The sequence below is a fragment of the Sinocyclocheilus grahami genome, unplaced genomic scaffold (genome assembly GCF_001515645.1).
Source record: "Sinocyclocheilus grahami isolate Dianchi unplaced genomic scaffold, SAMN03320097.WGS_v1.1 scaffold34.1, whole genome shotgun sequence".
Lineage (NCBI taxonomy): Eukaryota > Metazoa > Chordata > Actinopteri > Cypriniformes > Cyprinidae > Sinocyclocheilus > Sinocyclocheilus grahami.
In genome coordinates this window covers 1275991-1303697 of record NW_015505213.1, presented here as the reverse complement: position 1 = coordinate 1303697, position 27707 = coordinate 1275991, and the positions used below count along the sequence as shown (strand labels likewise).

General features: G+C 38.8%; 3 protein-coding genes across 9 annotated transcripts in view; all 3 read left to right on the top strand.

Moving 5' to 3' along the window:
* The window catches only part of myh11a (myosin, heavy chain 11a, smooth muscle), a 31236-nt gene extending 19387 nt beyond the window's left edge, over positions 1 to 11849 (top strand). For 2 of the 3 annotated variants that reach the window (XM_016266846.1, XM_016266845.1), the window contains 30 exons: positions 85 to 237; positions 328 to 501; positions 648 to 821; positions 1097 to 1211; positions 1415 to 1608; positions 1733 to 1854; positions 2119 to 2188; positions 2460 to 2620; positions 2701 to 2809; positions 2937 to 3068; positions 3155 to 3361; positions 3488 to 3625; positions 3720 to 3843; positions 3962 to 4133; positions 4260 to 4472; positions 4581 to 4725; positions 4826 to 5032; positions 5155 to 5259; positions 5373 to 5525; positions 5613 to 5861; positions 5958 to 6170; positions 6281 to 6493; positions 6570 to 6731; positions 6817 to 6945; positions 7442 to 7530; positions 7823 to 7946; positions 8055 to 8263; positions 8871 to 8979; positions 9137 to 9309; positions 10795 to 11849. In XM_016266846.1, coding sequence (XP_016122332.1) covers positions 85 to 237; positions 328 to 501; positions 648 to 821; positions 1097 to 1211; positions 1415 to 1608; positions 1733 to 1854; positions 2119 to 2188; positions 2460 to 2620; positions 2701 to 2809; positions 2937 to 3068; positions 3155 to 3361; positions 3488 to 3625; positions 3720 to 3843; positions 3962 to 4133; positions 4260 to 4472; positions 4581 to 4725; positions 4826 to 5032; positions 5155 to 5259; positions 5373 to 5525; positions 5613 to 5861; positions 5958 to 6170; positions 6281 to 6493; positions 6570 to 6731; positions 6817 to 6945; positions 7442 to 7530; positions 7823 to 7946; positions 8055 to 8263; positions 8871 to 8979; positions 9137 to 9309; positions 10795 to 10936 — 4680 coding nt within the window. In that variant the 3' untranslated portion in view covers positions 10937 to 11849. Of the gene's footprint in view, positions 1 to 84; positions 238 to 327; positions 502 to 647; positions 822 to 1096; positions 1212 to 1414; positions 1609 to 1732; positions 1855 to 2118; positions 2189 to 2459; positions 2621 to 2700; positions 2810 to 2936; positions 3069 to 3154; positions 3362 to 3487; positions 3626 to 3719; positions 3844 to 3961; positions 4134 to 4259; positions 4473 to 4580; positions 4726 to 4825; positions 5033 to 5154; positions 5260 to 5372; positions 5526 to 5612; positions 5862 to 5957; positions 6171 to 6280; positions 6494 to 6569; positions 6732 to 6816; positions 6946 to 7441; positions 7531 to 7822; positions 7947 to 8054; positions 8264 to 8870; positions 8980 to 9136; positions 9310 to 9486; positions 9516 to 10794 lie in introns of all 3 variants that reach the window. The other variant, XM_016266847.1, reaches the window with a different exon arrangement.
* Positions 11850 to 12847: 998 nt separating this feature from the next.
* pglyrp2 (peptidoglycan recognition protein 2) lies at positions 12848 to 17430 on the top strand. 4 transcript variants are annotated; one of them, XM_016266858.1, is made up of 5 exons: positions 12848 to 13092; positions 14720 to 15049; positions 15141 to 15351; positions 16738 to 17035; positions 17136 to 17430. In XM_016266858.1, the coding sequence occupies exons 1-5, from the start codon at positions 13029 to 13031 to the stop codon at positions 17154 to 17156; spliced, it is 924 nt and encodes a 307-aa protein (XP_016122344.1). In that variant the 5' UTR covers positions 12848 to 13028; the 3' UTR covers positions 17157 to 17430. The 4 variants fall into 4 exon arrangements, with proteins under 4 accessions (XP_016122344.1, XP_016122341.1, XP_016122340.1 ...); XM_016266855.1 differs by having other exon boundaries at positions 14201 to 15049; XM_016266854.1 differs by having other exon boundaries at positions 14195 to 15049.
* A 558-nt stretch (positions 17431 to 17988) lies between these two features.
* rasal3 (RAS protein activator like 3) lies at positions 17989 to 26471 on the top strand. 2 transcript variants are annotated; one of them, XM_016266848.1, is made up of 18 exons: positions 17989 to 18769; positions 19191 to 19324; positions 19508 to 19586; positions 21817 to 21884; positions 21995 to 22080; positions 22217 to 22343; positions 22465 to 22563; positions 22660 to 23331; positions 23406 to 23550; positions 23632 to 23776; positions 23994 to 24230; positions 24396 to 24597; positions 24686 to 24777; positions 24910 to 25186; positions 25285 to 25398; positions 25639 to 25829; positions 25932 to 26016; positions 26131 to 26242. In XM_016266848.1, the coding sequence occupies exons 1-18, from the start codon at positions 18223 to 18225 to the stop codon at positions 26218 to 26220; spliced, it is 3390 nt and encodes a 1129-aa protein (XP_016122334.1). In that variant the 5' UTR covers positions 17989 to 18222; the 3' UTR covers positions 26221 to 26242. The 2 variants fall into 2 exon arrangements, with proteins under 2 accessions (XP_016122334.1, XP_016122335.1); XM_016266849.1 differs by lacking the exons at positions 17989 to 18769; positions 19191 to 19324; positions 19508 to 19586 and adding an exon at positions 20028 to 20227 and having other exon boundaries at positions 26131 to 26471.
* Positions 26472 to 27707: the final 1236 nt, after the last annotated feature.

The following is a 27707-nucleotide window of genomic DNA, read 5'->3' as shown; positions in this document are numbered from 1 at the left end:
TGTGATGAAACTGGAAATCCCCTGCGTGATTGTCATTACGGAAGTATGTACAGTATTAACAATAATATACTTTTTCCCTTATAGGCTGATTTTGCCATTGAAGCTTTAGCTAAAGCCATGTATGAACGTTTGTTCCGTTGGATCCTTCTAAGAGTTAATAAGGCACTGGACAAGACGAAACGTCAGGGTGCCTCATTCCTTGGGATCTTGGACATTGCTGGCTTTGAGATCTTTGAGGTTTGAAAAAAACAAAAGAAAATAATTACATTTGGTAAAAAAAAAACTTAACTATTAAGGCTAATGGCATATACTGTTTTTCTCCTTCAGGACAATTCCTTTGAGCAGCTCTGCATCAACTACACCAACGAGAGGCTTCAGCAGCTGTTCAACCACACCATGTTCATCCTGGAGCAGGAGGAGTACCAGCGTGAAGGCATCGAATGGAACTTTATTGACTTTGGGCTGGATTTGCAACCTTGCATCGAGCTTATTGAAAGGCCGGTAAGTTTGAGTGTGTGTAGAAAATGATTCTTGCTCTGTGTAATTGCTGTAATAAGCACACTTTTGATGGAAGTCTTACGTTGAAGTAATGATTTCTTATTGTTACAGAATGTAATGTCACTCACTTTACTGAAACTCCTCCACAGAACAATCCTCCAGGCATCCTGGCTCTGTTGGATGAAGAGTGTTGGTTTCCAAAGGCAACAGATGTCTCCTTCGTGGAGAAACTTTGCAACACTCATGTTAATCATACTAAGTTTGCTAAACCTAAGCAACTGAAGGACAAGACGGAATTCTCTGTGCTTCACTATGCTGGACGGGTGAGTTCAGACTTAAAGTAAAGATTTATTTATTGATTTACATCTAGAAAGTATTGTGATCCAGGCAATAATAACCCAAGAAATACAGACTCTGGGGCATATTCAGAACTCAGAGCAGGCCTGCAAGATACTGTAGGGAATTGTGTTGTGACAATAATGTCCAGCTTGCATTTTGTAGCGATTGTTAAAAAAATGCAGACGTGCACAGTTCTTTCTTAGTGAATTTTTCACTCTGTATTAAATATCATGACCCCAACCTAACCTTTCTCAATTAGGTGGACTACAATGCCATAGCTTGGCTGACCAAGAACATGGACCCCTTAAATGACAATGTTACAGCACTGCTCAATAATTCCTCCAGTCCATTTGTGCAAGATCTGTGGAAGGATGGTCAGTATCAGCTATACATGCTTCTCATATCTCATACACTATCCACCAGTCAGCTGCGACCACTGAATGGATGTTAATAATTGGTGTCACAGAAACATGATCTACATGTTTTTTGTTTTGGTTAATCAAAGCACAGTATGGCATCAAAAGTGTAATTGAGATAAAAATAATTGCTGACATCTATATTCTTTTTTATTTCTCAGCTGACCGTGTGGTTGGATTGGAAACCATTGCCAAAATGTCAGACAGCCTCGCACCTGGTGCCTCTAAGACGAAGAAGGGCATGTTCCGTACTGTGGGCCAGCTTTACAAAGAGTCTTTGGCCAAACTAATGACCACACTGCACAACACGCAGCCAAACTTTGTCCGTTGCATTATCCCTAACCATGAGAAACGGGTACGTCACTGCTGCATACCATGTTAAAATTGGTGGTACCAATGCTGTTTGGTCATAGGGTTAATTTTCAGTCTAGTTTTGTATCTGTCTATATGCACGTTGAAGGTACTTTTTTCACCTTCAGGCAGGAAAGTTGGATGCCCACCTGGTGCTTGAACAGTTGAGATGTAATGGTGTGCTAGAGGGCATTCGTATCTGCCGCCAAGGATTCCCTAACAGAATTGTCTTCCAAGAGTTCAGACAGCGGTGGGTAGCTTTATTATTTTAGATAGAGCTTTTCATTTAGTGAGACTAACTGTATTATTGTCTTATACAAGTTAAAAACAGTATAAAAAATCTCCAGAATGACATTGCAAGATTCACAACATTCAAAAAGTAAAAAATACATAGCTACCTGGACTCCACTTTGCAGTTCAATACAAGTGTGATTACATATGTTGTGCTAAATATATTGCATGGTACAGGTTATCAGATGTAATACAGTTCTTTTCATTTTACCGTGACATATAGATATGAGATCTTGGCACCAAGTGCTATTCCAAAGGGCTTCATGGATGGCAAGCAGGCCTGCTGTCTGATGGTAAAATGTTATCCAATTAAATCTTATAATAAAATTTTTTTTTCTTGAGTCAGGAAGTTTCAGATAGAGAACAAAGCCAAGATACCTGCAGCACATCTAACAATTACATTTGCAAGTCACATTTTTATATAGTCTCAACAATGATTTCATCATCACGTTTTACTCCTCTTTTCTTCATGGAATTTTCCCAGTATTCTTGCCAGAGTTATTTCATTACTCTGCTAACTTGTATCTAATTGTGGCATCTATTCATACCAAATCATCTCTGTAGATCAAGCACCTGGACCTGGACCCAAACCTGTACCGTATTGGTCAGAGCAAAATCTTCTTCCGCACAGGAGTCCTGGCCCAGCTTGAAGAGGAGCGTGACTTGAAGATCACAGTCATTATCATTGCCTTCCAGGCACAGGCCAGGGGATTCCTAGCTAGAAAGTGGGTAGAGTTTAGAAATACAGTATTTTTCAAAATGGTCATTTGCAATTTGAGTTATTCTTATTTAAAACTCTGTGCAGGGCCTTTGCTAAGAGGCAGCAACAGCTAACAGCTATGAAGGTGATCCAGAGGAACTGCGCTGCTTATCTGAAACTCAGGAACTGGCAGTGGTGGAGACTCTTCACCAAGGTGAAACATTTCTTATCTTCTAAATTTCTAATTTTCCTGTTACTGGTTGAATATGGTGCAAAAATTTGGTTTCTTAGTAATATGTTAAAGGGTATTCATCTAAACATGTTTCCACCAATGCCCACAGGTGAAGCCTCTCCTCCAGGTGACACGCCAAGAAGAGGAGATGGGTCTGAAGGAGGAGGAGCTCCAAAGAGCCAAAGAATCTGCACAAAAATCTGAGACAGAGCTAAAAGATGTTTCACTGAAACATGCACAGGTATGTCGAAACCCTGACTTTGTCCTCTTGTGTTTAATAGCAATTAATCATACACTGATTATATGATATGATCCTTTCATCTGTAGCTTATGGATGAAAGGAACCAGCTCCAGGAGAAGCTGCAGGCTGAGACAGAGCTCTACGCAGAGGCGGAGGAAATGAGAGTACGGTTAGCTACCAAAAAACAAGAACTCGAGGAGATCTTGCATGAGATGGAGGCCAGGTTGGAGGAGGAGGAGGATCGTGGTGCAGCCTTACAACTGGAAAAGAAGAAAATGCATGATCAGATCAAAGTAGGTTTTCATTTATTGGTTTTCATTCACAGGCAACAAGCACTTGTTCAAATTCAGTCCTTAGATATCTTTAAATGCTTCTATTTAGTCCATGGCTGTCTCTTGTCTCTAAAATAATGTTCTAAGGATCTTGAGGAACATCTTGAGGAGGAAGAAGATGCTCGTCAGAAGTTGCAACTGGAGAAGGTTACCTGTGATGCCAAGATCAAGAAGCTAGAGGATGATATCCTGATGATAGAGGACCAAAACAACAAATTACAGAAGGTTAATTTTAACAAATTAGATTTGTTCTTCTTGTTTTAAGAGGACATATTTTGGTGGCAATTGAAGTGTTCAATTTTAAGTACTCTATTTGCAGGAGAGGAAGATTCTAGAAGAAAGGGTAGCAGACTTTAGCTCAAACCTTGCTGAAGAAGAAGAAAAATCCAAAAACCTGACAAAGCTAAAGAATAAGCATGAGTCAATGATCTCAGAACTGGAGGGTTTGTCCATTATTTACTTTTGATGCATGATGACAATGTTTGTCTGGAAATAAATCACATTGATGTCTAATTCACTGAATTAAGTTATAAGTGATAATATTTTTTATATAATCTGTAGTGCGCTTGAAGAAAGAGGAAAAGACTCGACAGGAGCTGGAAAAGGCCAAGAGAAAGTTGGAGGGTGAATCAAATGACCTTCAGGAGCAGGTTGCTGACCTTCAAGCTCAGATTGCTGATCTGAAAGCCCAGCTAGCTAAAAAAGAGGAGGAACTTCAGGCCACACTGGCACGGTATACAGATCTTTCATTTAAAATGCATGATTTTTTTGTATATTATTTCGTATGAAGATACTTTCATGCATACTTCACACAGAAACCTACAGTAACCTTTGTAATCCCTTTGTGCTTCTGTTTCAGATTGGAGGAGGAGACAGCTCAGAAAAACAATGCACTGAAGAAGATCAGAGAGCTGGAGGGACACATCTCAGATCTTCAGGAAGATCTAGAATCAGAGCGGGCTGCCCGGAATAAGGCTGAAAAAACCAAGAGAGACTTGGGAGAAGAGCTTGAAGCCCTCAAATCAGAGCTGGAGGACACACTGGACACCACAGCCACTCAGCAGGAGCTCAGGTGTGTGTAGATACAAAGATCTGCATTTTAATCTGGCATGCATTGTATTGATTTTACTAGGCTTTACTAGACACCATTGACCTGATTGTCAGGATGCACATTTTTTAGGGCCAAACGTGAGCAGGAGGTGACTCTTTTGAAGAAAGCCATGGAGGAGGAGAGCCGTGTCCATGAGGCCCAAGTGCAGGAGATGAGACAGAAACATACCCAAGCTTTGGAGGAGCTTACAGAGCAACTGGAGCAGTCTAAGAGGGTAGGCAACCATATCAAATATCAATGTTATTTCTGTTCATATGTTTGCATTCTGAAGAACTCCTAGTGCTAATGTAAAACATCTATGAAATGCTTCTTAGGTAAAGTCAAACCTGGAGAAAGCCAAGCAAGCTCTGGAGAAGGAAACATCAGAACTCCACGTGGAGATCCGTTCTCTTACTCAGAGCAAACAGGATGTGGAACACAAGAGGAAGAAAGTGGAAGGACAGCTTGCTGACCTGCAGTCTCGTTTCAATGACAGCGAGAGGCAGAAAGCCGAGCTGGGAGATCGGGTCTCTAAAATCACTGTGAGTGATGGCAGAGCATGTATTATTAGATATATTTATGTCACTTTTGGTAGAACCTACAGTAAAAACATGTTTGTTACGTCAAACATCTTGTGTATTTAACGTGTTTCTTGCTCTGGCAGGTGGAACTAGAGAGTGTTACCAACCTTCTTAATGAAGCAGAGGGGAAGAACATCAAACTTAGCAAGGATGTGGCTAGCTTAACCTCTCAAGTGCAAGATACACAGGTATGTGCAATGTTATGTAGTGTTCTTTGATTTATAGCTTCAAAGCAGAAGCATAATTTAGCAGCATGAACAGGATTTGAGTTGTTGGCTGACTTGCATTTTGACATTTTTAGGAGTTGCTGGCTGAAGAGACAAGACAAAAGCTCCAGTTCTCCACCAAACTACGTCAAATGGAGGATGACCGTAATGCCCTTCAGGAGCAGCTTGAGGAGGAAGCAGAAGCAAAGAGGAATGTGGAGAGGCACGTTTCGACACTGAACATTCAGGTAAGGTTAACAATAAGATGAATAATCAATGGTCTTGCTCCATTAAAGCCTCAATATTTACAGCTGGAATATCCCTTGTGTCCACAGCTCGCTGACTTCAAAAAGAAGCTGGATGAGGTGTCAGGTAACGTAGAACTTTTAGAAGAAGGTAAGAAGCGGCTGCAGAGAGACCTGGAGGCGGTCAATACTCAGTTTGAGGAGAAGACAGCAGCCTATGACAAGCTTGAGAAGACCAAGAACAGACTGCAACAGGAGCTTGAGGACACGCTGATGGATTTAGACAACCAGAGACAGCTGGTGTCCAACCTTGAGAAGAAACAGAAGAAGTTTGATCAGGTTTCTGATTACTTCTCAAAACTTTACATGTCTACTGAATCAATTCGTTTTGCCAGTGGATGTGGGAGTTTCTTCATTTCTGCCATTTCCTTTCAGATGCTTGCTGAAGAGAAGAGCATCTCTAATAAGTATGCAGATGAGCGAGATCGCGCAGAGGCTGAGGCCAGAGAGAAGGAGACCAAGGCTCTGTCTTTAGCCAGAGCTCTCGAAGAAGCCCAAGAAGCCCGTGAGGAGCTCGAAAGAGCCAATAAAGCCCTTCGTGCTGAAATGGAGGACCTGGTCAGCTCCAAAGATGATGTGGGCAAGAACGTAAGTTCAAATACTGTAAACCACAAAGTAAATGTCAATCATAAACAAACCTTCCATTAGGTCATTTTAAGGTCAGAGAAATTTCAGTCAAACTCATTTTCTAATTTTAGGTACACGAGCTTGAGAAGTCCAAACGTGGCCTGGAGGCTCAGGTAGAAGAGATGAAGACTCAGTTGGAAGAGCTGGAGGATGAATTACAGGCTGCAGAGGATGCCAAACTGCGTCTGGAAGTCAACATGCAGGCTCTGAAGGCCCAGTTTGAGCGAGATCTCCAGGGCAGAGATGAGCAAGGGGAGGAGAAGAAGAGGCAGTTGATCAAACAGGTGCAGTATTGCTTTTTCACTCAGACTTTGACTTCCATATGTATAGATGGGTTTAAACGGACATCTTAACCAACAGGTGCGTGAGCTGGAAACTGAACTCGAAGATGAGCGTAAGCAAAGGACCGCAATAGCTGCTTCCAAGAAGAAACTGGAGGGAGACATAAAGGACCTTGAGGGCCAGATTGAGACATCTAACAAGGGACGAGAAGAGGCGATCAAGCAGCTCCGCAAGCTCCAGGTGAAAACTAAAATGTGTGATTGGATAAATGTATTAAAACTCCAATTATAAATGGAGTAATTTAGTAATTATTTGAGTGTATTAGGCTCAAATGAAAGACTTCCAAAGAGAGCTTGATGACGCTCGAGCTGCCAGGGAGGAAGTTTTATCCAGTGCCAAGGAGAATGAGAGGAAGGCCAAGACTTTGGAAGCTGAACTTCTACAGCTGCAAGAGGTGAGGCTACTATGAATAATATACTGAGCCAATTTGTCCAAAAAGAGGTGTGTATGGGGCTGTTCATTCAAACAAATGTATTATTTCCAAGTTAGTACAATTCTGGGTTATTTGAATTGGCTAAATTATGGTTTCCCAACCAAGGGCTCACAGATGATGAGAGTTGAAACTACACAGGGTTAGATAGTGATATAAACACAAATATAGAACTACATTTTAAAAAGTATTTTGAAAAAGTAAATTAAAATAAGCTGATATAGATATTCTAATTGGTATTTTAAAAATAAAGAAGACAATAAAGAACAATATATATTTTAAACATGAGAATATTTTCATAATTCATTATGTTTATAAACATGCTTGCATTACTTATCTTAAGTAATCAAGTTTCAGGGTTTCAGTTGACAAAAAAAGATTGTGAACTCTTGCACCAATTGATTTGCATGATTGTCTCATCTTTATTATTGAAGAATTCAGTTAAATTCTTTAAATGTAGGACTTGGCTGCAGCTGAGAGGGCTAAAAAACAAGCTGAAGCTGAGAGAGATGAACTGGCTGATGAGTTGGCCAGCAATGCATCTGGAAAGTGAGTATGACAAATAAAATATCATAGAAATATTTGAATCCTGTGGAATCCATTATAATCCTCTGATAAATCGACTTCCGTTGGAACATGTGGTTCACTGTCACAATTAATGGTAGACATTCTTTAGTGTGACTGTTTGTACGGGAACAGAGTGTAGTTCTAGATTTCAGTTATGTGAATTAGCTCACTTTTAGACATACCAGCACAGTTTGTGTACCGAAACATTTCGGGAAATATGTGATCCAAGCACATTCTGATTGAAACTAATATGTGGTTTAACTGAACCTCAAAGATCTGCACTGGCTGACGAGAAGAGACGGCTAGAAGCAAAGATCCAACAGCTGGAGGAAGAGCTGGAGGAGGAGCAGGGCAATATGGAGATGCTTAATGACAAGCTGAGGAAGAGTGTCCAGCAGGTATTTTGATTTGAAAACTTTGAGAATGGAAATGCCATTACAGAGACAGAACTTTGTCATTTGTATGAAAACCATGTAATTTCCTCAAATGTTTTCTTCATCCTTCAGGTTGACCAACTTACCAACGAGCTCCAGGCCGAACGCACCACATCCCAAAAGAACGAGAGCGCCAGACAGTTGATGGAGAGGCAGAATAAAGAGCTGAAAGCTAAACTCCAGGAGATGGAGAACCAAGTCAAATCCAAATTTAAGTCCTCCATCACTGCTCTTGAGGCCAAAATGGCACAACTGGAGGAACAACTTGAGCAGGAGAGCAGGCAAGTCTTTTTTCAAGCTGGGGTATGTGGACCCCCAAGGAGTGGCAAGGGGGACCACAAAAAGTTAACAAAATTTTCAAAAGATGTCACAAATCACATTTTGAAAGAAATTTAAACCAATACAGATTTGTGAGATAAAATATGTATTCATCTCTCCTTCATTCATAAATAGTTTGTACATGTGCTTGTTCTTAGCTTCCTCACTGGTTGTGGAATAAGTTTCTATAAAGCTACTGTGAAAATAAATAAATATATAAAATGCATATATATATATATATATATATATATATATATACACATACTGTATATATACAGTATATTCAGATGTGTCACATTAAAATAGAAATTCAGTTATTTTAAATTGTAATAATATTTCACAATATTGCTGTTTTTTTATCAAATAAATGCAGCCTTGGTGAGCATAAGAGACTTATTTAAAAAACTTTTTTTTTCTTACCAACCGCAAACTTTTGAAGTATAGTTTATGTAGAGCTCATGATGGCCAGCTGAAAAGTCAAAGCTTTTTTAGAACATGATTATACGTCACAGATTGTATGTGTCTTGTTTGCTGCCATTTGTTTGTAACTGATGTTTCTTTCTAATGCAGAGAAAAGCAGAACACAGCAAAGGCAGTTCGCCAGAAGGATAAGAAGCTGAAGGATTTGATGATCCAAGTGGAAGATGAACGAAAACAAGCAGAACAATATAAAGACCAGGTTAGCCATACAGCAGCTATGCTCTCCTTCCTCTTTTCCTATACTTTTCACATAAAGTTTTGGGATCATACCTACATTCAAAAGAAAAATGATCTTGTAATTCACTATACTTAAAATGTAGTGTGCGCTTGGCCTGAGAAGTTTTTCTCTTTCACAGGCGGATAAATCGAATGCTCGTGTTAAACAGCTGAAGAGGCAGTTGGAAGAGAGCGAGGAAGAGTCCCAGCGAATCACCGCAGCCCGTAGAAAGCTTCAGAGAGAGCTGGATGAAGCCACAGAAGCCAATGATGCCATGAGCCGTGAGGTCACTTCCCTCAAGAGCAAACTCAGGTACGCATAACGCTCCTAAGACGTGGCTCAGCACCCCAAAAAGTACTGAAATCTTTGGGCAGTAACTACTCTTTTAGACAAAGCTTTGAGCAAATTCTCAGCACTTGTAGCACAGCCCAAATCCCTTCCTTTTATAAACTGCAAACCAAAGATTGTCTGTCTCTGTCTATGTTGCAGAGGCAATCCTGAACCCCCACAGTGACTATGTAGGTACCTCTGTGCTCAAAAGTTGACACAGAAGATGTACTCCTCACAAATCTTTCCTTTTACTTGCCACAAATATATTTCCTGGCTGCGAGAGTGAAATATGGTTTATTACATATACTTAGATTATGCAGAGTGTGCACATAAGGTACGATAAGTAGCTTATTTTGTGAAAATTCTGTCATCATTTACTCACCCACATCATTCCAAACTCATTAGACTTTTGTAGATCTTCAAAAAACAAATGATGACAATATAAAAAAAATGAATAAAAACTCAAGAGATTTCCATCCCTCCACTAAAGCTCAACCGATCTCAGACTAGCACATATTTGACCATATTTCCCTCTTCCCTCTCAAAGCATGGTTCTATTTTCTGAACCAACCTCATTTAGCCTGTTTACAGGTTTACAAATGAGGTTTTAACACTGCCTTTAACCTCTTACAAATCTGATGTCTAATACCACTTTCCACTGTAAAAGATGCTTATGGCTGTATTCTGGTGATATATTTATTAGGACCCTGGTGAAGAAGTGATTTATCTCTTTGTATTACAGGTGCACATTTGTACTGCAGGTACTCCACACCAATAATTCATCAATTAAACAAAAGCAGACAGTTACATTACTGTAGTTTTATCACATATGAACTGAAATTCCTAACATCTTTTAAATCAAACCCTCTGTGATTACTATTAAAGCAATAAGCCCCAAGAAGCCGTGGTTTACAGTGAATTTATAACAGCTAAGGGACGTTGTTAGGCATGACGCGAAGCGTTATAAAACGGTTATTCCATATACGTAGTAAGGTTTCACAGAATAAAACAGAGCAAATAAAGTGTAATGATTTAAATAAAAACAGTATTCTTCCACCAAACAATGTAGTTCCTCAGAAACAGTTGCGGTTCCAACAAAGTGGTTGCCAAGCAAATTTACGTAATTTACAACAGCTTCGAATGCGGCTCAACCAATCAGAATCAAGGACCGGAACTATCTGTATTATAATATTCAGTATACTATACTTTTAATAATGCAGCATTTTTCAAACCTGGGTCTTCCATAAAATCCATACGTATTCCATACAGTTGCTGATTGGTAGATCACTCAGTGACACTAACTTCTTCCGGGCTTTGTGAACAGTTTAAGATTAAAAAAAGGTTTCCTTGGTTTCAAATGGTTTCAAAAACATGCTATTTAAGGGCTAACACAAATGTACCAGGTACCAAGCAACCTGCAGTGGAAGTCTATGTGATTTTACGCTAAGATTTGTTGTAACATTTCAGGCGAGGCAACGAGCTATCATCCTTCGGCAGTACACCGAGGCGCACAGGTGGTGGCAGACGGGGAATGATTGACAGCTCAGATGCTGCAGAGGATGATGCAGACATGCAGGGCGACTACAATGGAACCAAATCTAATGAATAGATGCCTCTCACCATACTGCTCAAACATTCTTATCTTCAAAAACACAATTTTCTTTTACAATGTTCATTATTTAGATTCTAATTATGTTCTGTTTGACTGCAACGAAGCACTGCTGTTTGACCAGGCATTTGGCCAGTCATGATTTAATAGTTTTTTATAAATATTGTTATTTCATTTACCACAACCCTCAATTTTTCTGTTGCGGCTGCAGATCTGCTCATATTCCAATAAAGCACCACGAGACTTGGAATTTCTTTTTCAGGTTCTTTAATGATTCTTAAACGTCTGAATGAAACCTGGTGGTCCTAAGACCTAGTATTTTCCCTCGCTCAGGTCTTGGGTATAAAAGACCATCTGTGTTGTAATATTTGCCTCAACTGCGGGTAAATGGCTGTTTTGTACTGCATAACTGTTCCTCAATATACTGCACTTTCTCATTTAATTGGTAGGGCTATATATTCAGCACAGCGCAGACATTTTTAAAATAAATTTATGGAGCAATTCTGGAGGACTTTTTCAGATTTTTTTCCCCCAACATTAATAACTAGTGTCATGGTGTCAAGTTTACTTAATTTTCATTACTGTAGAGACACCAAGTAAATGTGGTTCTTGAGGTGAAGTAGACTGCAGCCTCAAAAAAGCATCCTAAATTTGAAATATCAATGAAGGTGTGTGTTGTGCCAGCAACATAATTATAAATCTTGCAAAACTTCACTTCCTTATCATACAGTCAGGTACCTTGAAAACTATCATACAGTCAGGTACCTTTTATTTTCCCTCTGAATGTTTGCTAAAAGTATTATATAAAGACAAAAATTATGGATTTAATTTTATTCTTCTGCAAATATTTCAATATTTGAAATGGACACAACTGAAAGCAATTAAAATCCATTCTGTCAAATAGATGTCTATTGACAGAAAATGCCTGTAAAAGAACTTTGAAATTATATAAATAAATATATATATATATATATATAAAATTTTATTTTTCCATTAATTTCACTTGGCACAATTTACAGGATGTTGGGTATGACATGCCATTGGATTTATTCACTTTATCTACTTTTATCTATTCATTTGTGAAACCACATGCACATGAAATAAAGTCTGAAAAAAAAAAGTTGTGTCTTTAAATCATTTTTACGTCAAAATGCAAACTAAAATTATTTGTTTGGTAAGATATTTAACCTTACAGCACACAATAATGCCTCAAGTAACCTTTTAAATAAAACTCACTAAAACAAGTTCAAATGCTAAGTATTAAAAAAAAAAGCAGTAAAGGTATTTCTCAAAACAATGGTAGGTATTATTAGCAAAACATTGTTGGTAGAAAGCTTGGGCATACCACGACTACTACTTCCGCAGTAAAGTATTCACATTTTCTGTGTGCATAGAACATACAGTACTACTGTATAGCATTTGTTGTATAATGTCCACTGTTATTAAAAAAATGTGTATGCGCTATACAGTACATACTGCACAGTATTCAGCAAGTAGTAAGCAAGTTTTCCAAAAACAGCTTTGGCCTTTTCATCAAAAAAAGCTGCTACTTTAATTTCAATGCTCATGCTTCTCTTCGCAATAGGGAAGAATTTCTTCTAATCAACAAATCCAGTGAAAATTAGTTTCTCCGCAGGCTGTTACTAAATACAGACAGTTGTAGTCATTCTTCAGGTAACTGCATGCACACGTGCAACAACTAACTTTTTTTGCAATTACATTATATACCACTATATCTAGCTATGAACTTTACCTCTTTTATTTCCAGTAACTCTTCCATCCACAACAAACAGAACGGCAGATCTGTCAGTCACTGCCATCCAAAAATCAATATTTGTAGTTAAATTCAGATTATGGGGAAGACCTTTACTCGCATAAGAGTACAAACATTCACACTCGTACACCCTCAAACATGCAATCCCATTGACGCAACACAAAAACATGTTTTTCATGATGAAATACGCCACCTGACTAACGTTAAATTGCAGAATTTGAAGTGTCCTGCCTTCAGTGTTTCAGCATATGTAAAAATACTCTTACACTGCATTCAAATCAAGCACTTAGTACTGAGTCGTAGCATTTAGTACTGATAATGACACCAGGAGCATTGTGGATTATTACCATGTCTGGGATATGTATAGTCATTCAGAGCTCAGGTACGTACACCATAAATGTTGGTAACACTTTATTTTAAGGTGTACTTGTTACACATGTTACATGTACTTACTATTATAATAACAATAAATTGTGCATAATTACATGCAAGTAACCCTAATCCTAACCATGTAGTCTTTTATTGTCATGTGAGTGCTTTAGTTCAACTGAAAGTCACATTTTTGCTAAAGGCTGGAATATACTATACGACTTTTAAAATCTGAACACATTTTTAAAATACCAGGCATCATATACTTGCCTGCTTTGTAAAAGGTTAGAGAGCAAAACTGGGATGCATTACATGACTGAGAATTACACACTACCTGACTTTCAAGTCATTCTGAACTAAACAAACTCATGCAGAAACATGCACACAATATACTAAAATCAGCTCACAATATCAAATATATTTGGTATCATGGTCGGCATCTGTGCTCATTATACACTATGTCATTTTCTGTGAAATATGTCAATTTCCAACTTCCCAAAATTTGCAGACTGGTTCTGACTTTCGGCAACTATTGTTGACACATCCAGACTGAAAATCAAGGCAAACAGTCATGTACTGTATTCCAGCCTGTCTGTGTCTGTGCCCATAATACACTACACGATCTCTGACTGTCCAAAAATATGCATACTGGCTCTGACTCCCAGCACCTCTCACTGATATGTCCATACGGTAAATTGGGGCAAAATTTTGGACAACAGTCATGTAGTGTATTCCAGCCTTTAGTCAGATTAAGGACAGTTGAGGAGATTCCCCCCTTTCATGTAAAGCGCTTTGAGAACAACTGTAACTGTAACAAATTATTATTATTATTATTATTAACAAACCTAGCCTGCGTATTGTTATCACAGCTCGGCTTCATCCAGTATACATACAGTTTAATTGGACTACCATCTCAACCTTAGCGATATGTGCAAAAAACAGCAGACACATGCAATATGTTTAATACTTAAATTTATTGTGTCACATATACTTTTGTCACATGTACAGTCTCCAAAGAGATAAAGACCATACCTCAATTACCCCCCAAACCCTCTTTAGCTTGATTATAATTGCACATGCAAAATTATTGTGTCTTAAGTAATTATATATTTTAGTTACAGCAGTTCATCTGAGGAACATGGAGCACTTTATAACTGCTGTTACACACTTAGAAGATTTAAACCCAGGACTAAGTCCACTGGCTTTAGTGACGAGTCTACGCAAAATTGCAGACCAAAGTGACAGTCTCACACATGACCTTGTGGGATCATCTGACAATCGAGGTGATATTCACTATGAAACCAACAGCTTTATCACAGAGCAGATGAATATAAACCACAATCTCTCCAATTTCCTGGACGAAGTCACTCATCATTTCATAACAAATGATCATGATCAGAGGGGAGTTGTTCTGACTCCTGATGGCACGACGGTTGCCCTTGCTCCTCTCCTTTTAGGTCTTGAATATGGGCTACGGGCTAACAAGGCCAGTAACCAGCCTCATGGTTTCCACCTACTCCCGCTGGCCAAGTACTTAGGTATGTCATTTCTGCAGTTTGGGAATGCAACTCCACCTCAGCGACTTGGCTTGGATGGTTGTTGGGACAGTGTATCTGCTCCCATGGTTTTTACTCTTTCAGGCGTGCCATCCTTGGCCACTGATGCTCTGGTCCATGGTGGAATGGATGGCGCCATACTTGGGAAGCATCTTTCTGTTGTTAACAGCTCTGAAGTAAATTTAAGCACACTACTGAGGAGCTACTACTTAGGGACTATGGAAGAGTTGGATCATGACTTGAGTACTCATCTGAGAGGTCGCTATCGCAGAGAGAATTTTAAAAAGATCACAAATGTATCACTGCTTCAAGAGAAAGTAGCAGATGCACTACATAGTCATCAACAAAAAGGAGACCTTGGGGTTGAGAGTCTTATGGAAAAAGGAATTAAAGACTTTATGCTACGTTATATGGGTAAGTGAAGGTACTTCCAGTTGGTCAAATAAAACTCATCTGTTCAAACGCTGGTGTTAAACCAACAATCTCCGTGCTTACTCTCCTTCAGAGTGTCCTGCCATCATTCCAAGATGTATGTGGGGAGCAGCACCACCCCTGGTTCCTCTCAACCCTCTGTCTCCTCCCCTGCCATTTCTGTATATTCACCACACAGCGATTCCCAGCAAACCCTGTCGAAGCCTTCAGATGTGTTCCAAAAATATGAGGGCAATGCAACATTTCCACCAGAAGGGGCGGGGCTGGTACGACATCGGTTACAGGTAACATGTGCTTCAGCATGATTCTGTCACAAATATACGTTCTGTCCCTAAACCTTTAGTTTGCTGCCTAAAAAGGTGGGCATCGTGGTGTGAAAGCTGTTCCAAACGGTAGGTATTCCTAGTGGAGAAAGCAGTCCCAGCATGCATTGCAATAAAATAACTTCTTTTAAAAATGTTTACAAAACTAAATAAACATTTAGAAATATTGAGAGCATCCCGGTGTGAAAGCTGTTCCAACTGGTAGGTGTTCTTACTGGAGAAAGCAGTCCCAGAATGCATTGCAATGAAATAACTTCTTTTAAAAATGTTTGTAAAACTAAATAAACATTTAGAAATATTGAGAAATTATGTTTTAACCATAATAATGTATTTTTAAAATCAGAGTATACAAAGAAATCACATACTACATTTAAACTAGTAGGGAGGATACTGTACATACTGTGTAGTACATATTGCACTAATATTGCATTCTAAACGCAGTCTTTGAGTGTGTTTCACTCTTTTGCTGCATCTGGAAAACCACATACGCACTGAGTAGGTACTTATCTTTCTGAGTAGTAATTATTTCACAACCATTAAAACAATATGCTTTATTAATGTTTAGCATTAATTTAATCTGTATGTACTACATTTGTCATATTGACCTACCAGCATAAGTTATGTTGCCTCACTGCTATTTGCAAATCCTCTCCCATGGGATAGTACAATTTCAATAGGATGTGCACTTCATCCGAGTACTTTTGGCTTAATGTTTTATGAATACTGTGAATTTAGACATGCTGCTCTTTTACATATTTTAGCCCACTATATAGTAGGGAAGTATGCATACTCAGATTTTCTCAATGGAAAAATAAACACAAAATGGCAGCTGATATAATCTTAAAATTCAATTAATACTGGAAATAGCTAAAAAATGATTACTTTATACAACATTTGTGTGTACTATGTAATATTTTGCTTAATTCTGTGTATAACTGTTAGCATAGCAACATGCTCATGCCAAACTCTATAGGAATCAATTGTGAATCAAGTCAGTTACAGTTCTTCAAGTGAGGAGCATTTTTAGCATGACGACAAAGCTGTTCCTTATGTAGAGCATTTTAAAACAGTCCCTTATGAGGTTACATTTAAGTTACGTTCCTGCCTTCGAAACCAGTAGCTGTTTTTAGAACAGCTATAATGTTTACGTGCATAAAAATGTCAAATGTTTAAAAGTTGAATTGACCTACTTTGTGGGTTTTCTACAAACTGATCAGAGCATATACAACCATATTTTCCCATATTTTTATTTTTCCATATTTTTATTTTTTCTTTGAGTAGAGTGCATGCAAAAATCACTGTCAGTATCATTTGTAAGTATTATGTTTATCTGACTGTCTCTCCAAGCTTTGTTGTTGGGTCTGATGGCTACATCTACGAAGGACGAGGTTGGATGTCAGTAGGGGCTCATACTAAAGGACATAATACTGTTGGGTATGGTGTTGCTTTCATCGGGAACTACACTGCTCATTTACCCGCCCAATATGACATGGAGCTAGTGCACCATCATCTGGTCAAATGCGGAGTGAGCAACGGATTTCTGCAGGAGAATTTTACCATTCTGGGTCATAGACAAGTGGTAGCAGGCACAGGATGTCCAGGGGAGTCACTGTATTCTGAGATAACAACCTGGGAACACTACAAATTATGTAAGATGCTAAACGTAGAAATTTCAAAGTTTAATGCTGGAAATACTTGTCATCCTAACGACACATTAATCTGTGACTGTAACATGTTGTTCACAGGATACGGATCCTTTTAAGTAACAACGAGGACATCTACTGTCACTGACATGCCATGACTTAAGGTGCATGACTGCTTTAGAAGCCACAACAATGAAACCCACTAATTAGTATGAGAAGTACTCTTCATTTTAAATATACATTTACACAATGTTAAAAGGTTGGCACTTAAATGTAAGGTTATTCGCATAAAACAGGCCATTAGCATTACTCTGTACATTGGCTGGGTGTTTGTATGAAACCTTGAAATATTACTGTACTGTATGTAAATGAGAATTACGTGTGCAAAAATAAACAAGGCGATCTCTAATCTTACATGCTGAGTTTTGTATGTGACAGTTTGAAGGAAAGGTTGACAAGATTACTTTAGTCTTTACCACTACAGGAAGTGGTTTTCACAGCAGGCCCCAGAGTGAGACAGGAAGTGCTGCTGTTTTGACAGGAAATTTAACCGTCACTGAACAAAACAAGCACGTATTTCGGTTAAACTGTCAACCCTGTTCATATTTAATCAAAAAAATCTAATCTTGATCATGTTACACTACAATGATCATTAGAATTTCAGTCACAACCATACCAGTTCAGTTCAAGCTCAAATACAATGTGTGAGAACAAAACATGATCAAATGAAATATTATGCTCTCTAGATTTTCCATAAATAGGAATAACAAAGTAAAGAACATAGCACTATAATTTTGCACTAGTTGGGTCAGTCTGGGAAATATCCTCATCTTTCAGTCGTCCTTCAACCTGTATACCTAACCTGATTTCCCCACCCACAAACTGACTGGCTTCCTGAGTACTGGACGATAAGTACACACCGTAAAAAAAACCCCCGCCTCATACCGACAAGAGCTGAGGACCACAAAGGTTGCATCATTTCAAACAAGCCAATAGGTGAAGTGAGCAGATGATGAGATCCGAAGCACTCAAAATTGAAATTACAAGATGTTTAAAGACCTCTAGAACTGGTAAGTGTTGAGGAATCCATACTCTTTTAGATACTACAAGAAAATACAAACTTTGCATTGCATCAAGACATCCTGCGCCCAGAAAACGTGCTAATTTGGGTCACGGAGTAGCAATCAAGATGGGTACAAACAAAGATCCGAGTGCTGAGCAATCAGCACCACAGATTGAGGAAGACATGGAACTGTCTCCTGAGCAGAACAGTCCGGTTGATCAAGACCCACAGCAACCAGAGGATGGCAAGTTACTCAACACGTACAAGTGGCACACAGGGGCCAAGCCTGAGATGGTGGCACAGGGGGCTATTGAGAGGCTTGAGAAAGGGGCTTCAAACAAATGGAATAAAATGCAGAGTTGGCGCAAAGCTCTGAGTGAAGACGCGGGGGAAAAGTGCTCGACTGCAACTCGAGGGAGCGAAAGCCCATCCAAACCAGACAAGCCACCAACTTCAAGAAAAAACCCTTTCCGCAGAGCACTTTCAGAGCCACCAGGGTCCCTCCTATCTTCGGTCCTGTCCTCCTCTTCTACATCTGAGTCCCCCAGCGCACAGGCATCTGGGTCCACTGTCCAGGACACAACACAGAGGGGTAAAATAAGGAAGTACCTGCAAACAGTTTCACAGAAGTTCAAGAGACAACGTCTGCAGAGTGCTGCCATTGTAGAGCATGGTAAGAGCTTTATATTCAATGCTAAGTGTTAAACAAAACATAAGTTGAAATCATTATGAAGGTTCCTTAGAAAGATCTCTACTGTTGGAGAGTGTAGACTTGCTTTCTAACCTTCTAAAAGATTGTACATGCAGATGCCACTAAATGGCGCTAAAGAATGAGGGTACAACAACAGGATGTGCGAGATGGAACAATAAACAAAGTAAAGAATCCACAGAAAGATTTTTTTTTCTTTTGTACCCAAATGACCTAAAAATGTAATTGGATGTTGATAGGACTGCTAACTAATTAAGGTCTTATGATATTGGAACTGGATTCCAAATTCATTCTTGCATGTAGTATGTTTTGTCTTTGAAGCTTCTAAGCTATTTAAATTAAAACGTTGCATGTAAACTCTTTTACATTTTATGAAAACACAAAGAAAAGTGTGATTCTGAGATCCTGGTCCAAGAGCCTGTTCGCCTCTCCTGGGCCCCTCCACAAGACGTTCCCGTTTGGGATATTAGCAACTGCTTTCTTCAAGATGGACAGATCCTTATCCCACGTGAGGAGGAGGTAATGAACAACATGCACATTCAACAATGCCAACAGATGAGACATTATACTTAGCAGATTAAGGTATTGGATGTATGCCATTAAATTGACTTTGAAGCATCAGTGCATTTAGTTTGGAAATGCTATTTGATTTTAGGTCAATTTATGCTGCCAATATATCATTATCTTTTGAATTTATTTCAGCCTTTGATGAGGGTACGGAACCGGGCCAGCAGTTGTCTCTCCAGCCTCAGTCTCCAGAACATCAGTGGAAGTCACACTGGTCAGTACCACAGAGTTTGCATTTACATTGAAGCCAAAAATGTCATTGCATTAGATGCAAGAAATCTAACCAAGCACTATCTGCAAACAAATGACACTAGAGCTTTGCTCAGAACTTTCTGATCCACTTTTATTGTTGACTAACTGGCCTCATAAGAACAAATTTGAACATTATCTTGTGAAGATCACTGAGGGGATTGCAGTACACTTGAATGAAGTAACTGCCTAGAGCTCGCTGTGTTCTGACAATTTAAAAACCGGAGATGACTTCAAGAGATGAGAGATATCATCTGTCTCTATCTAGCCAATGACAGACTGTCAGTAACTAAAGTGAAGCTAGATAACGTATTCACAGAGGAAATGGTTGACGTCGTTATGTGTGCGTGTGCTTGTGCTTGTAAAATTGCTTCCTTTGAGTGTCTGAAGATACCATCGTAACTGGGTGTTCCATACCAGAGGACGACTGAAGGGGTGTGCTGTCTACTTCACTCAAAATAAGCATGTGGGACCCTTATATTAAAAGTAAAAAAAACTTATAAAAGGGCATTTGTGAGTCTAATGTTCTGAAAGGGGAAAAAAAATATTCTGAGCTACTCCAAAGCATGGGTTTCAGGCGTTGGATTGTATGTGGAGGGGCACTAGGTAAGCAAAATAATTTTAACTTTGCCTACTTAAAGGATTCAGTCCAATCATTTTGCTGGAGAGTTTAATGCATGTGAAATTCAATCAGCATTAAAACAAGTCTAAGTAGATGGCAGAATCCAGTTAACCGAGTTTACATTGATCTTAATTTTCAGCTAATTCAGTTGTTTTTGCAAAGCACAAAGATATATTATGAGTAGTGCTTTCAAATACAATGTAATTTGCTGGAGCTTATTTGTTGGCTGAGTTGCATACCAATTTCTGTGCTTCCATATATATATATTCACTTTTTGATCTGGTAATTTAGAAGATCATAAGATATCTACCTTCTGAAGTTTGACAGTACATAGTACATTGTGATGGAAAGTTTAAGACAAATGCCATCAGTGTGTTACCCCTGTTGGCATCAGGGTTTGTTTTCACCTGAGTGAACGTTCAGTTTGTCAGTGTCTATTGGGTGCAGAATTTTTTTTATAAAATTCTAAATCCAATGGCCAAATTGTTTGTTGGTGTTTGTCTGAGCTGTGTGGATTGGCCTTTAGAAGCATATTAGGTCAGGTTTTCTAAAAGTCTTGTATTCTCTTGGCTTCAGAGATGGCATACAATGTAAAGACTCCTAAAATAAGCCTGTTGACCTTTCCATGATGGACACTGGGTGTTGAAGGCATCCTATTGTTTTTCCCAATTTAACACAGACTACAGTATATGTGGGAATCAGCAACTACAAAGACTGTATGTGGGAAATATGTTGAAAGGAGTTTAATCAAACCATGTTTTGCGCTTTTAATACCAGGTCATGCATCCCTATTGGCCTTGGCAGATTTGCAATAAATGCTAGCTTCATTTCTATTTGCAGTAGTTGCTGATACAATTCAAGTCATTGTCATTTTTAATGTCGCACTTTTGCATTCTTTGCAAGTTAGTTCATGTGCTTTGAAAATTCATGACAAAGTGCAAAGTGTCAGACTTCATCAGAAACAAAACATTAATAGGCTGCCAAGCAAATATGACTCATTTTTAGAGCTGCTGCTTTTGTAATCTTGATTTATTTAAGCACCCCTAAGCCTGACCCCTATAATCATGTAAGTCCAAAAATTGGGACCACATGCTTTGCATGGTACTGCTTGTCTGCTCTCCAGCTTTCATAAAGGCACATGGATGATCAAGTAAAAGCTCATTTTTGACATAAAAAATTAAATAAGCCCCTAGATTTTGGTTCTGTTCTGTATTAACAGAATCCAACTGCAGTAATGCAGTTACATTTTCTGTTAAACTGGTAATTATTGATCTGATGCACATAGAAGGAAGGAAATTACTATGCTTCCTGCCTTGGTTTCAGAATCTGCGATTGCATTGATATTATTTGTCTTTCTGCTGTATTTTATCCCACCAGAACGAAATAAACAGAAAGACATACATGCACACATACATTTCATCATTTAAGCTTTAATGATCAATTATCACATTATGGAACATGTTTAAAAAAAGAAAGGGATGGACCAACTTCAGTGCTCACTACAGACAAGAGAGGAATACTGTGGCATCAAAGTGATCATCTAATATAGAAACTGTTCTCATTCTCTCTTTAGAGCTAAACCCAGATCATGTGGTCCCCCAGAGTGGTACCAAAATAAAAGGGCAAGATGGTGGTGTCAAAGTGAGCATACATTAGTATTTCTAAGAAATCTGAAACTTTTGCTGAACAAAATGCATGTATAAATATATGTATTTTCCCATGACAATCCTTTTCTCTCATTCTCATGATAGAATTTAATCAAGCGACGCTTGCAGGGTGATGATAAACGGAAAAGCAGCACACAGCTCAATACTGCAGGACTAAGTGTTGCTGGAAGGTGGAGGATCATTTTTATAATATAGAAAAAGACTGATCTGACTCTGTAGTACAGATTAATGTCAATTGGAACAAACATACCATCTGATGGCTTGATATGATATGCCATTTACCAATCTTTTACACTTTCTATCAAGGTATGGTTCAAAAGAATCTTTATCCATTCCAGTCAGTGCGGCAAAAAGCCTGGATCTTAGCACAGACCAGACTACCGTCATCAGGCCAGTCCACAGCTCGATTCTAGGGGAGAAGTACTGTTTTCAGGTAGACCTTGCTGTTGCATATTAAAGTCCAAACTATGTTTCAATTTTCAGATTTTTATGTCAATCCATAATCCAAACCAATCTCTTCTTTTCTGGCCATTTCCTTATCTGACTCATAAAAGGTCATCAACTCAGAGAATAACCACTGCTTTGGGTGCAGTTCAGCTGCAGAAAGAGACCGCTGGATTGAAGACTTGCGTCGTGCTGCTCATCCAAATAAGGTATTGAATATTCCTCAACTTAAGGTCCGTCAACATATTTAATTAATTGTGTACTTGTTACAAATAATGATAATGTTTTATACTATCTACCTTCAGGACAACTGTGAGCGCACTGAGTACTCACTGAGCCTTTGGGTTAATGAAGCAAAAGACCTTCCCCCAAAGAAGCGATATTATTGTGAGGTCCACCTTGATGGTACCTTGTTTGCTCGTACCAGTAGCCGGGCCGTGGGGAAGTCCGTCCAACGCTCCAGCCAAGCAGTTGATGGAGGATCTGGAGCAGCTGCCACAGGCCATGGTGGTGGTGCTTCAGGAGGTTGCCAGCTATTCTGGGGCGAATTTTTTGAACTTGACAATTTGCCCCCTGTCAACCAAATCACCCTGCACCTCTTTAGAGATGAAGACCCTAAAAAGAAGCGCCATTCTAAGGATGACTCTATTCAGCATCCTCTAGGAAGTGTGGCTCTCAATCTGGCAGAAATAAAAGGACGGGCATATCAGGAGAAGTGGTATCCCATTGTTCCCTACAAGCCCCCAGGAACAAGTACAACAAAGGACCAAGTTGGCCCGCAAGCTTCACTTCGAGTCAAGTCCAAATTCAAGATCCTGAAAATTCTGCCTATTGAGAGGTACAAGGAATTTGCAGAGTATATCACAGTGAATTATGTGGACATGTGCAGCAGCCTGGAACCCCTTCTCAATGTACGGGAGAAAGAAGAACTTGCAGGAGCACTTGTTCATGTTCTCCAGAGCATTGGGAAAGCTAAGGTGAGTGGCAACAGCAGTAACTGTAGGAAAAGACATAAGCTCTTTGGATTTCTGAATGGTTTTTGATTGTGCAGGAGTTCTTGATTGATCTCGGTAGTGCAGAAGTTCAGCGCTTGGGAGAAAATGAGGCTTTGATTTTCAGAGAGAATACACTGGCCACAAAGGCTATTGACGAATATATGAAATTGGTGGGCCAGAAGTATCTCATTGACACACTTGGTAAGGAATATTCTACTGTACTTAAGGACTATTCTACTACTATTTACCTCTAACCTCCTGTTTAACCCTCTTTATCCACAGGTGACTTCATAGCCAGACTGTATAGTGGAGGAGAGAGCTGTGAGGTAGACCCGCAGAAATGCTCTGTCTCTGATCTACCAATCAACCAGAGACATCTGAAGGAGACATGTGCTGATGTTGTAAAAAGAATAACTGACATGCAAGAGTAAGATAAACCTAAATGAACACACTCCCAAAAAATATATTTGAAAACAAAGAGCAAGTATTTTCTGTAGAAAACACATCTAAGATGACCGAATTGTTGTGATATACTATCCATAATAGTAACTAGTAACTATGTCCACTTAACTCCTAATGGGTGTCATTAGTTTTCCATTGGAAAATTATTTTTAAATGATCAATTCTTTCCCTTCTATGAACAGCTCATTCCCTGCGGAGCTGAATGAGATTTTTTCCAGCTGGGTATCAGATTGTGAGGACAGAGGTCAAACAGACATCGGACACCGTCTCATATCAGCATCTCTGTTTCTTCGATTCTTATGCCCAGCGACTCTCAGTCCATCACTCTTTGGCCTCACCCAAGCCTATCCAGAACCAAACACCCTTCGTACTCTCACTCTGACAGCCAAGGTCATTCAAAACCTTGCAAACTTCACCTTGTAAGTCCTGTCTATAGTCCTTCATTTTCTGATTACCATTCCATCTTTTTAGTTAACGTACATCAGGTCTACAAAATGTTTTGTGTATTGATTATAATCCCACTGGAATTAGGGTTTTGTAAGGTTTGTTCTCGGCAACAACCATTTGATCTCAATATCCACCAGGTTTGGCGAAAAAGAAGAGTACATGTTTTTTATGAATGAGTTTCTAGAACAACACTGGGAGCCTATGAGAGGATTCTTACAGAAAGTATCTGATCCAGACAGTGAAATTGCCATGGCTCGATTTGATGGCTATGTAGACCTGCCCCTTCGTCTAGCAGTCCTTCACAATCTGCTGGTCGATATTATCTATGTAATGAAACAGGTACCATAAAACATCTGAGATCTGAGCATTATGAGATTCTCATTAATTAAACAATGTGCTCATGGGCAAAATTACATCTTTTTTGTAGGACCAAATAGACAACCTACATCCCTTGCCTTCAATCCTGAACCAGATCACAGAGTTCCTTGGCCAGGAAGCTCAACAGATCCCTGTTAGCAGGTAAGGTTATATTACAACATAAACAAAATTCCCCAAGGGGGCTCCAAGAGAAGCTGTATCAAGCTTTAAAATCAATGTTTGTTCAGAGTACTTACACTCCTCTAACCTGTGTCTCTATTCTCGTGGAAACAGCGTTCATGGAACAAAGCCTACATATTTACCTCCAAAGGATCTCCCCAAGTACAGTCCATTACAAATGGTGCAGCAGCTTCCCATAGACTCAAAATCCAGCCAAGGCAAAGAACGTCAGCGGAAGCAGGTGCAGCGGGCTTTTAGTGTCCCCAGCAGACCATCACGGCATCAACGGCAACCAGTAAAGAGGCAGACAAGTAAAGAAGAGCTACCAACGCAGTGCCAGGACTACAATCAAGATCAGGATCCCTGTTTGGAAATTTCATCACCTAGCAATGTGAGTAACTAAGACTGGTTAAAATTTACTAGACATTTTGCCAATGATGTGCTTTCAAATACTTATTTCCTTTGATGCGTATTTTCTGTTTGTCACAGGCCATAAAATCCAAAGCCCCAGCAGCAAAAGTACTCTGGATCAAACAAAACCACAGCAACGAGCCCTATCAAAAAATAAGGCAAGAGCAAGAGGAGACAAGCATATTAGACAGGGTGGGTCTATTTTGGATACTCTAAATGCATCTGGTTTCAGGACCATCGAGTGTATAATAAAGCACAATAATGTGATTTGAAAAATCATACTATGAAAAAGTCAGCGTGTAACCAGACTGATCTAAGTAAAAATATTTTACCACTACTTTGATGTTTTGTCAGAATTAACTTGTGTAATAAAGGATGGAAATGGTGTAATAAAATGCCACAGTATGTTAACAAAGTTTGGGTGTCTCATAGCATGCGCAAGAGTTGGGAGAGCTGCGTTTGGGCGTGGAGCAGGTAACCGAGCGTGAGCTGGAAATGGCGAAGCGGTTAGAAGACTTCATAGTCCTGACCCAAGAACAGAATACACAGTTACAGTCAGAGGTTCAGGAACTTCGTAAACTGTTAGCCATCCGCGAAGAACAGCTGGCAAGCACAACTTTCAGGTAAAAAAAAAAGTCTAATTTTTAGTTAAAAGAAGTCAAAATGTGTTTATTTGTAAATAAGACTACTGGGAACATTTCTCTTTCTCTATCCTGTTTGTGCAGACTGGGCGTCATAGAAGAAGAGAGAGAGGAAGACGAAAGAAAGCTTAATGTCGCTGTGGCTGCAGTAGAACGCATGAATGTTTTGGTAAGTTATATGGTTTTCACTTCTGTTTAATTTTTGTTTAGATGTACATCATTAATTCAGGCTTGTTCATACAAAATGGCTAAGTTAACACTTGCATTGTGTGTCTGATAACAGGAGGAGCAGTTTGCTGGATTGCTGAAAGATGTGCACCAACTCTATGCAGTTAATGCTGATGGCATGAGAAAGACTTACATCAATACCTGATGCAAAACAGGAAGTAAACTGGTGTGGTGTGTTACATAGTGCCATTTTGCATTGCTATTAGCTTTTGTCAGATTTCTTTTATTCATTAATAACACTGTGAATATAGCTACCTACCTGTCACAATTAAAACCAAATCCATTATCAATGCAATAATATACTGTAGTAAAAATTTTTTTTACCAAATTAAAAATGAATGGATCTGCATGAGACTTTTTTCTCACCAACTGTTTTGTTGACTTTCACAAATAAAAAGTGCATTGAACAAACCAAGCTGAATCATCACTGTATTTCTTTTAACTGTAATAATCGTTGTAAATGTGACTGCAACTAGGCCAACTCAAAACACCGGATAACCTAAAAATAAAGTAGTAGAGTCAATGACAAATGTGTGTCAAAGACAAAGAAAAGGACAAATGTATTTTAAAGTGCATGCACAAAGTACTTTACAATGTAATCTTTGTATTCATGTTGGTTTCTTACAGTATGTTTGTGAACTTTTATACCAGGCATTTTCAACATCAAATCATCTCTAAAAAATATAATGTGGTGTAACTATCGCTAACCTATTCCTTACTAATTAATACATGTGAGTACATACAAAATCATTGTTTTCAAAAAAAGTTTTAAATATATTTTCAGGATAAAGAGGTTTTTTTTTTTAAAGTATCATGAAATTATCAAATTATAAGAGCAAAGCACCACAGTTTCACTCATCCAAGTGTGCAAGCATGATGCTTTATGATTACAAGTACACTGATGCTACAACTACAAGCACGATGCTTTAATGACTGGAACAAAGTCATTGACTGTATATGTAAACTGGAAAACACACAACCAACTCCTGGAAACAGCAGCACTATACACATTTTTAGAAAATATTGGTTTAAAATGATTGTTTTACTATTCTGCAATATAAATCCCATTGAAAGTATCCAGTTTGTAATCTAGTTCTCATTTACAACAACCCTACCATTTATATAATATTTTTGGCCATACCAATCAAAAACGCTATTCAAAATATGATATCATAGTATCATTCTCAGTATTTGCTAAGAAATGCCACCCAGAAAGGTAAATCATTACAAAGGGCAAAGACATGACATTATTGTAGCAGTATTGACACAAAAAGTGTCTCAAACAGAGCTCAATATATTGTTTAAAAATATATAAAAATCACTACAATTGAGTTTATTATATTACATATATGACCAATTCTAAACCAAAAAAAAATACAAGAAAATCTCGCTTACCAAATACTGTGGAGGGGCTCACCTGCAGCTTACCTGTACCTTCATAGACACTTTTTTTCTCTTTATGTGACATTTTAGCTTCTAAGTTAACATGAGGATGTTAAATAAATCTCCAGTTAAATGACGATAGCTATTCTGTACGCAAAACCGCACTTAGTTCTAACAACAGCCACGCCCCTGTGATTCGCCCTCGTGTGGTGGGTTCTAAATCAGCTATCGATTGATTTTGACTGGTTA

Coding starts and splice junctions, on each gene's coding strand:
- rasal3 (XM_016266848.1), top strand. CDS start 18,223: ATGGGTACAAACAAAGATCCGAGTGCTGAGCAATCAGCACCACAGATT. Junction 25,187..25,284: donor AAATTTCATCACCTAGCAAT/GTGAGTAACTAA, acceptor TGTTTGTCACAG/GCCATAAAATCCAAAGCCCC. Junction 26,017..26,130: donor TAGAACGCATGAATGTTTTG/GTAAGTTATATG, acceptor GTCTGATAACAG/GAGGAGCAGTTTGCTGGATT.
- pglyrp2 (XM_016266854.1), top strand. CDS start 13,029: ATGACACCAGGAGCATTGTGGATTATTACCATGTCTGGGATATGTATA. Junction 15,050..15,140: donor CTTTATGCTACGTTATATGG/GTAAGTGAAGGT, acceptor ACTCTCCTTCAG/AGTGTCCTGCCATCATTCCA. Junction 17,036..17,135: donor CAACCTGGGAACACTACAAA/TTATGTAAGATG, acceptor TGTTGTTCACAG/GATACGGATCCTTTTAAGTA.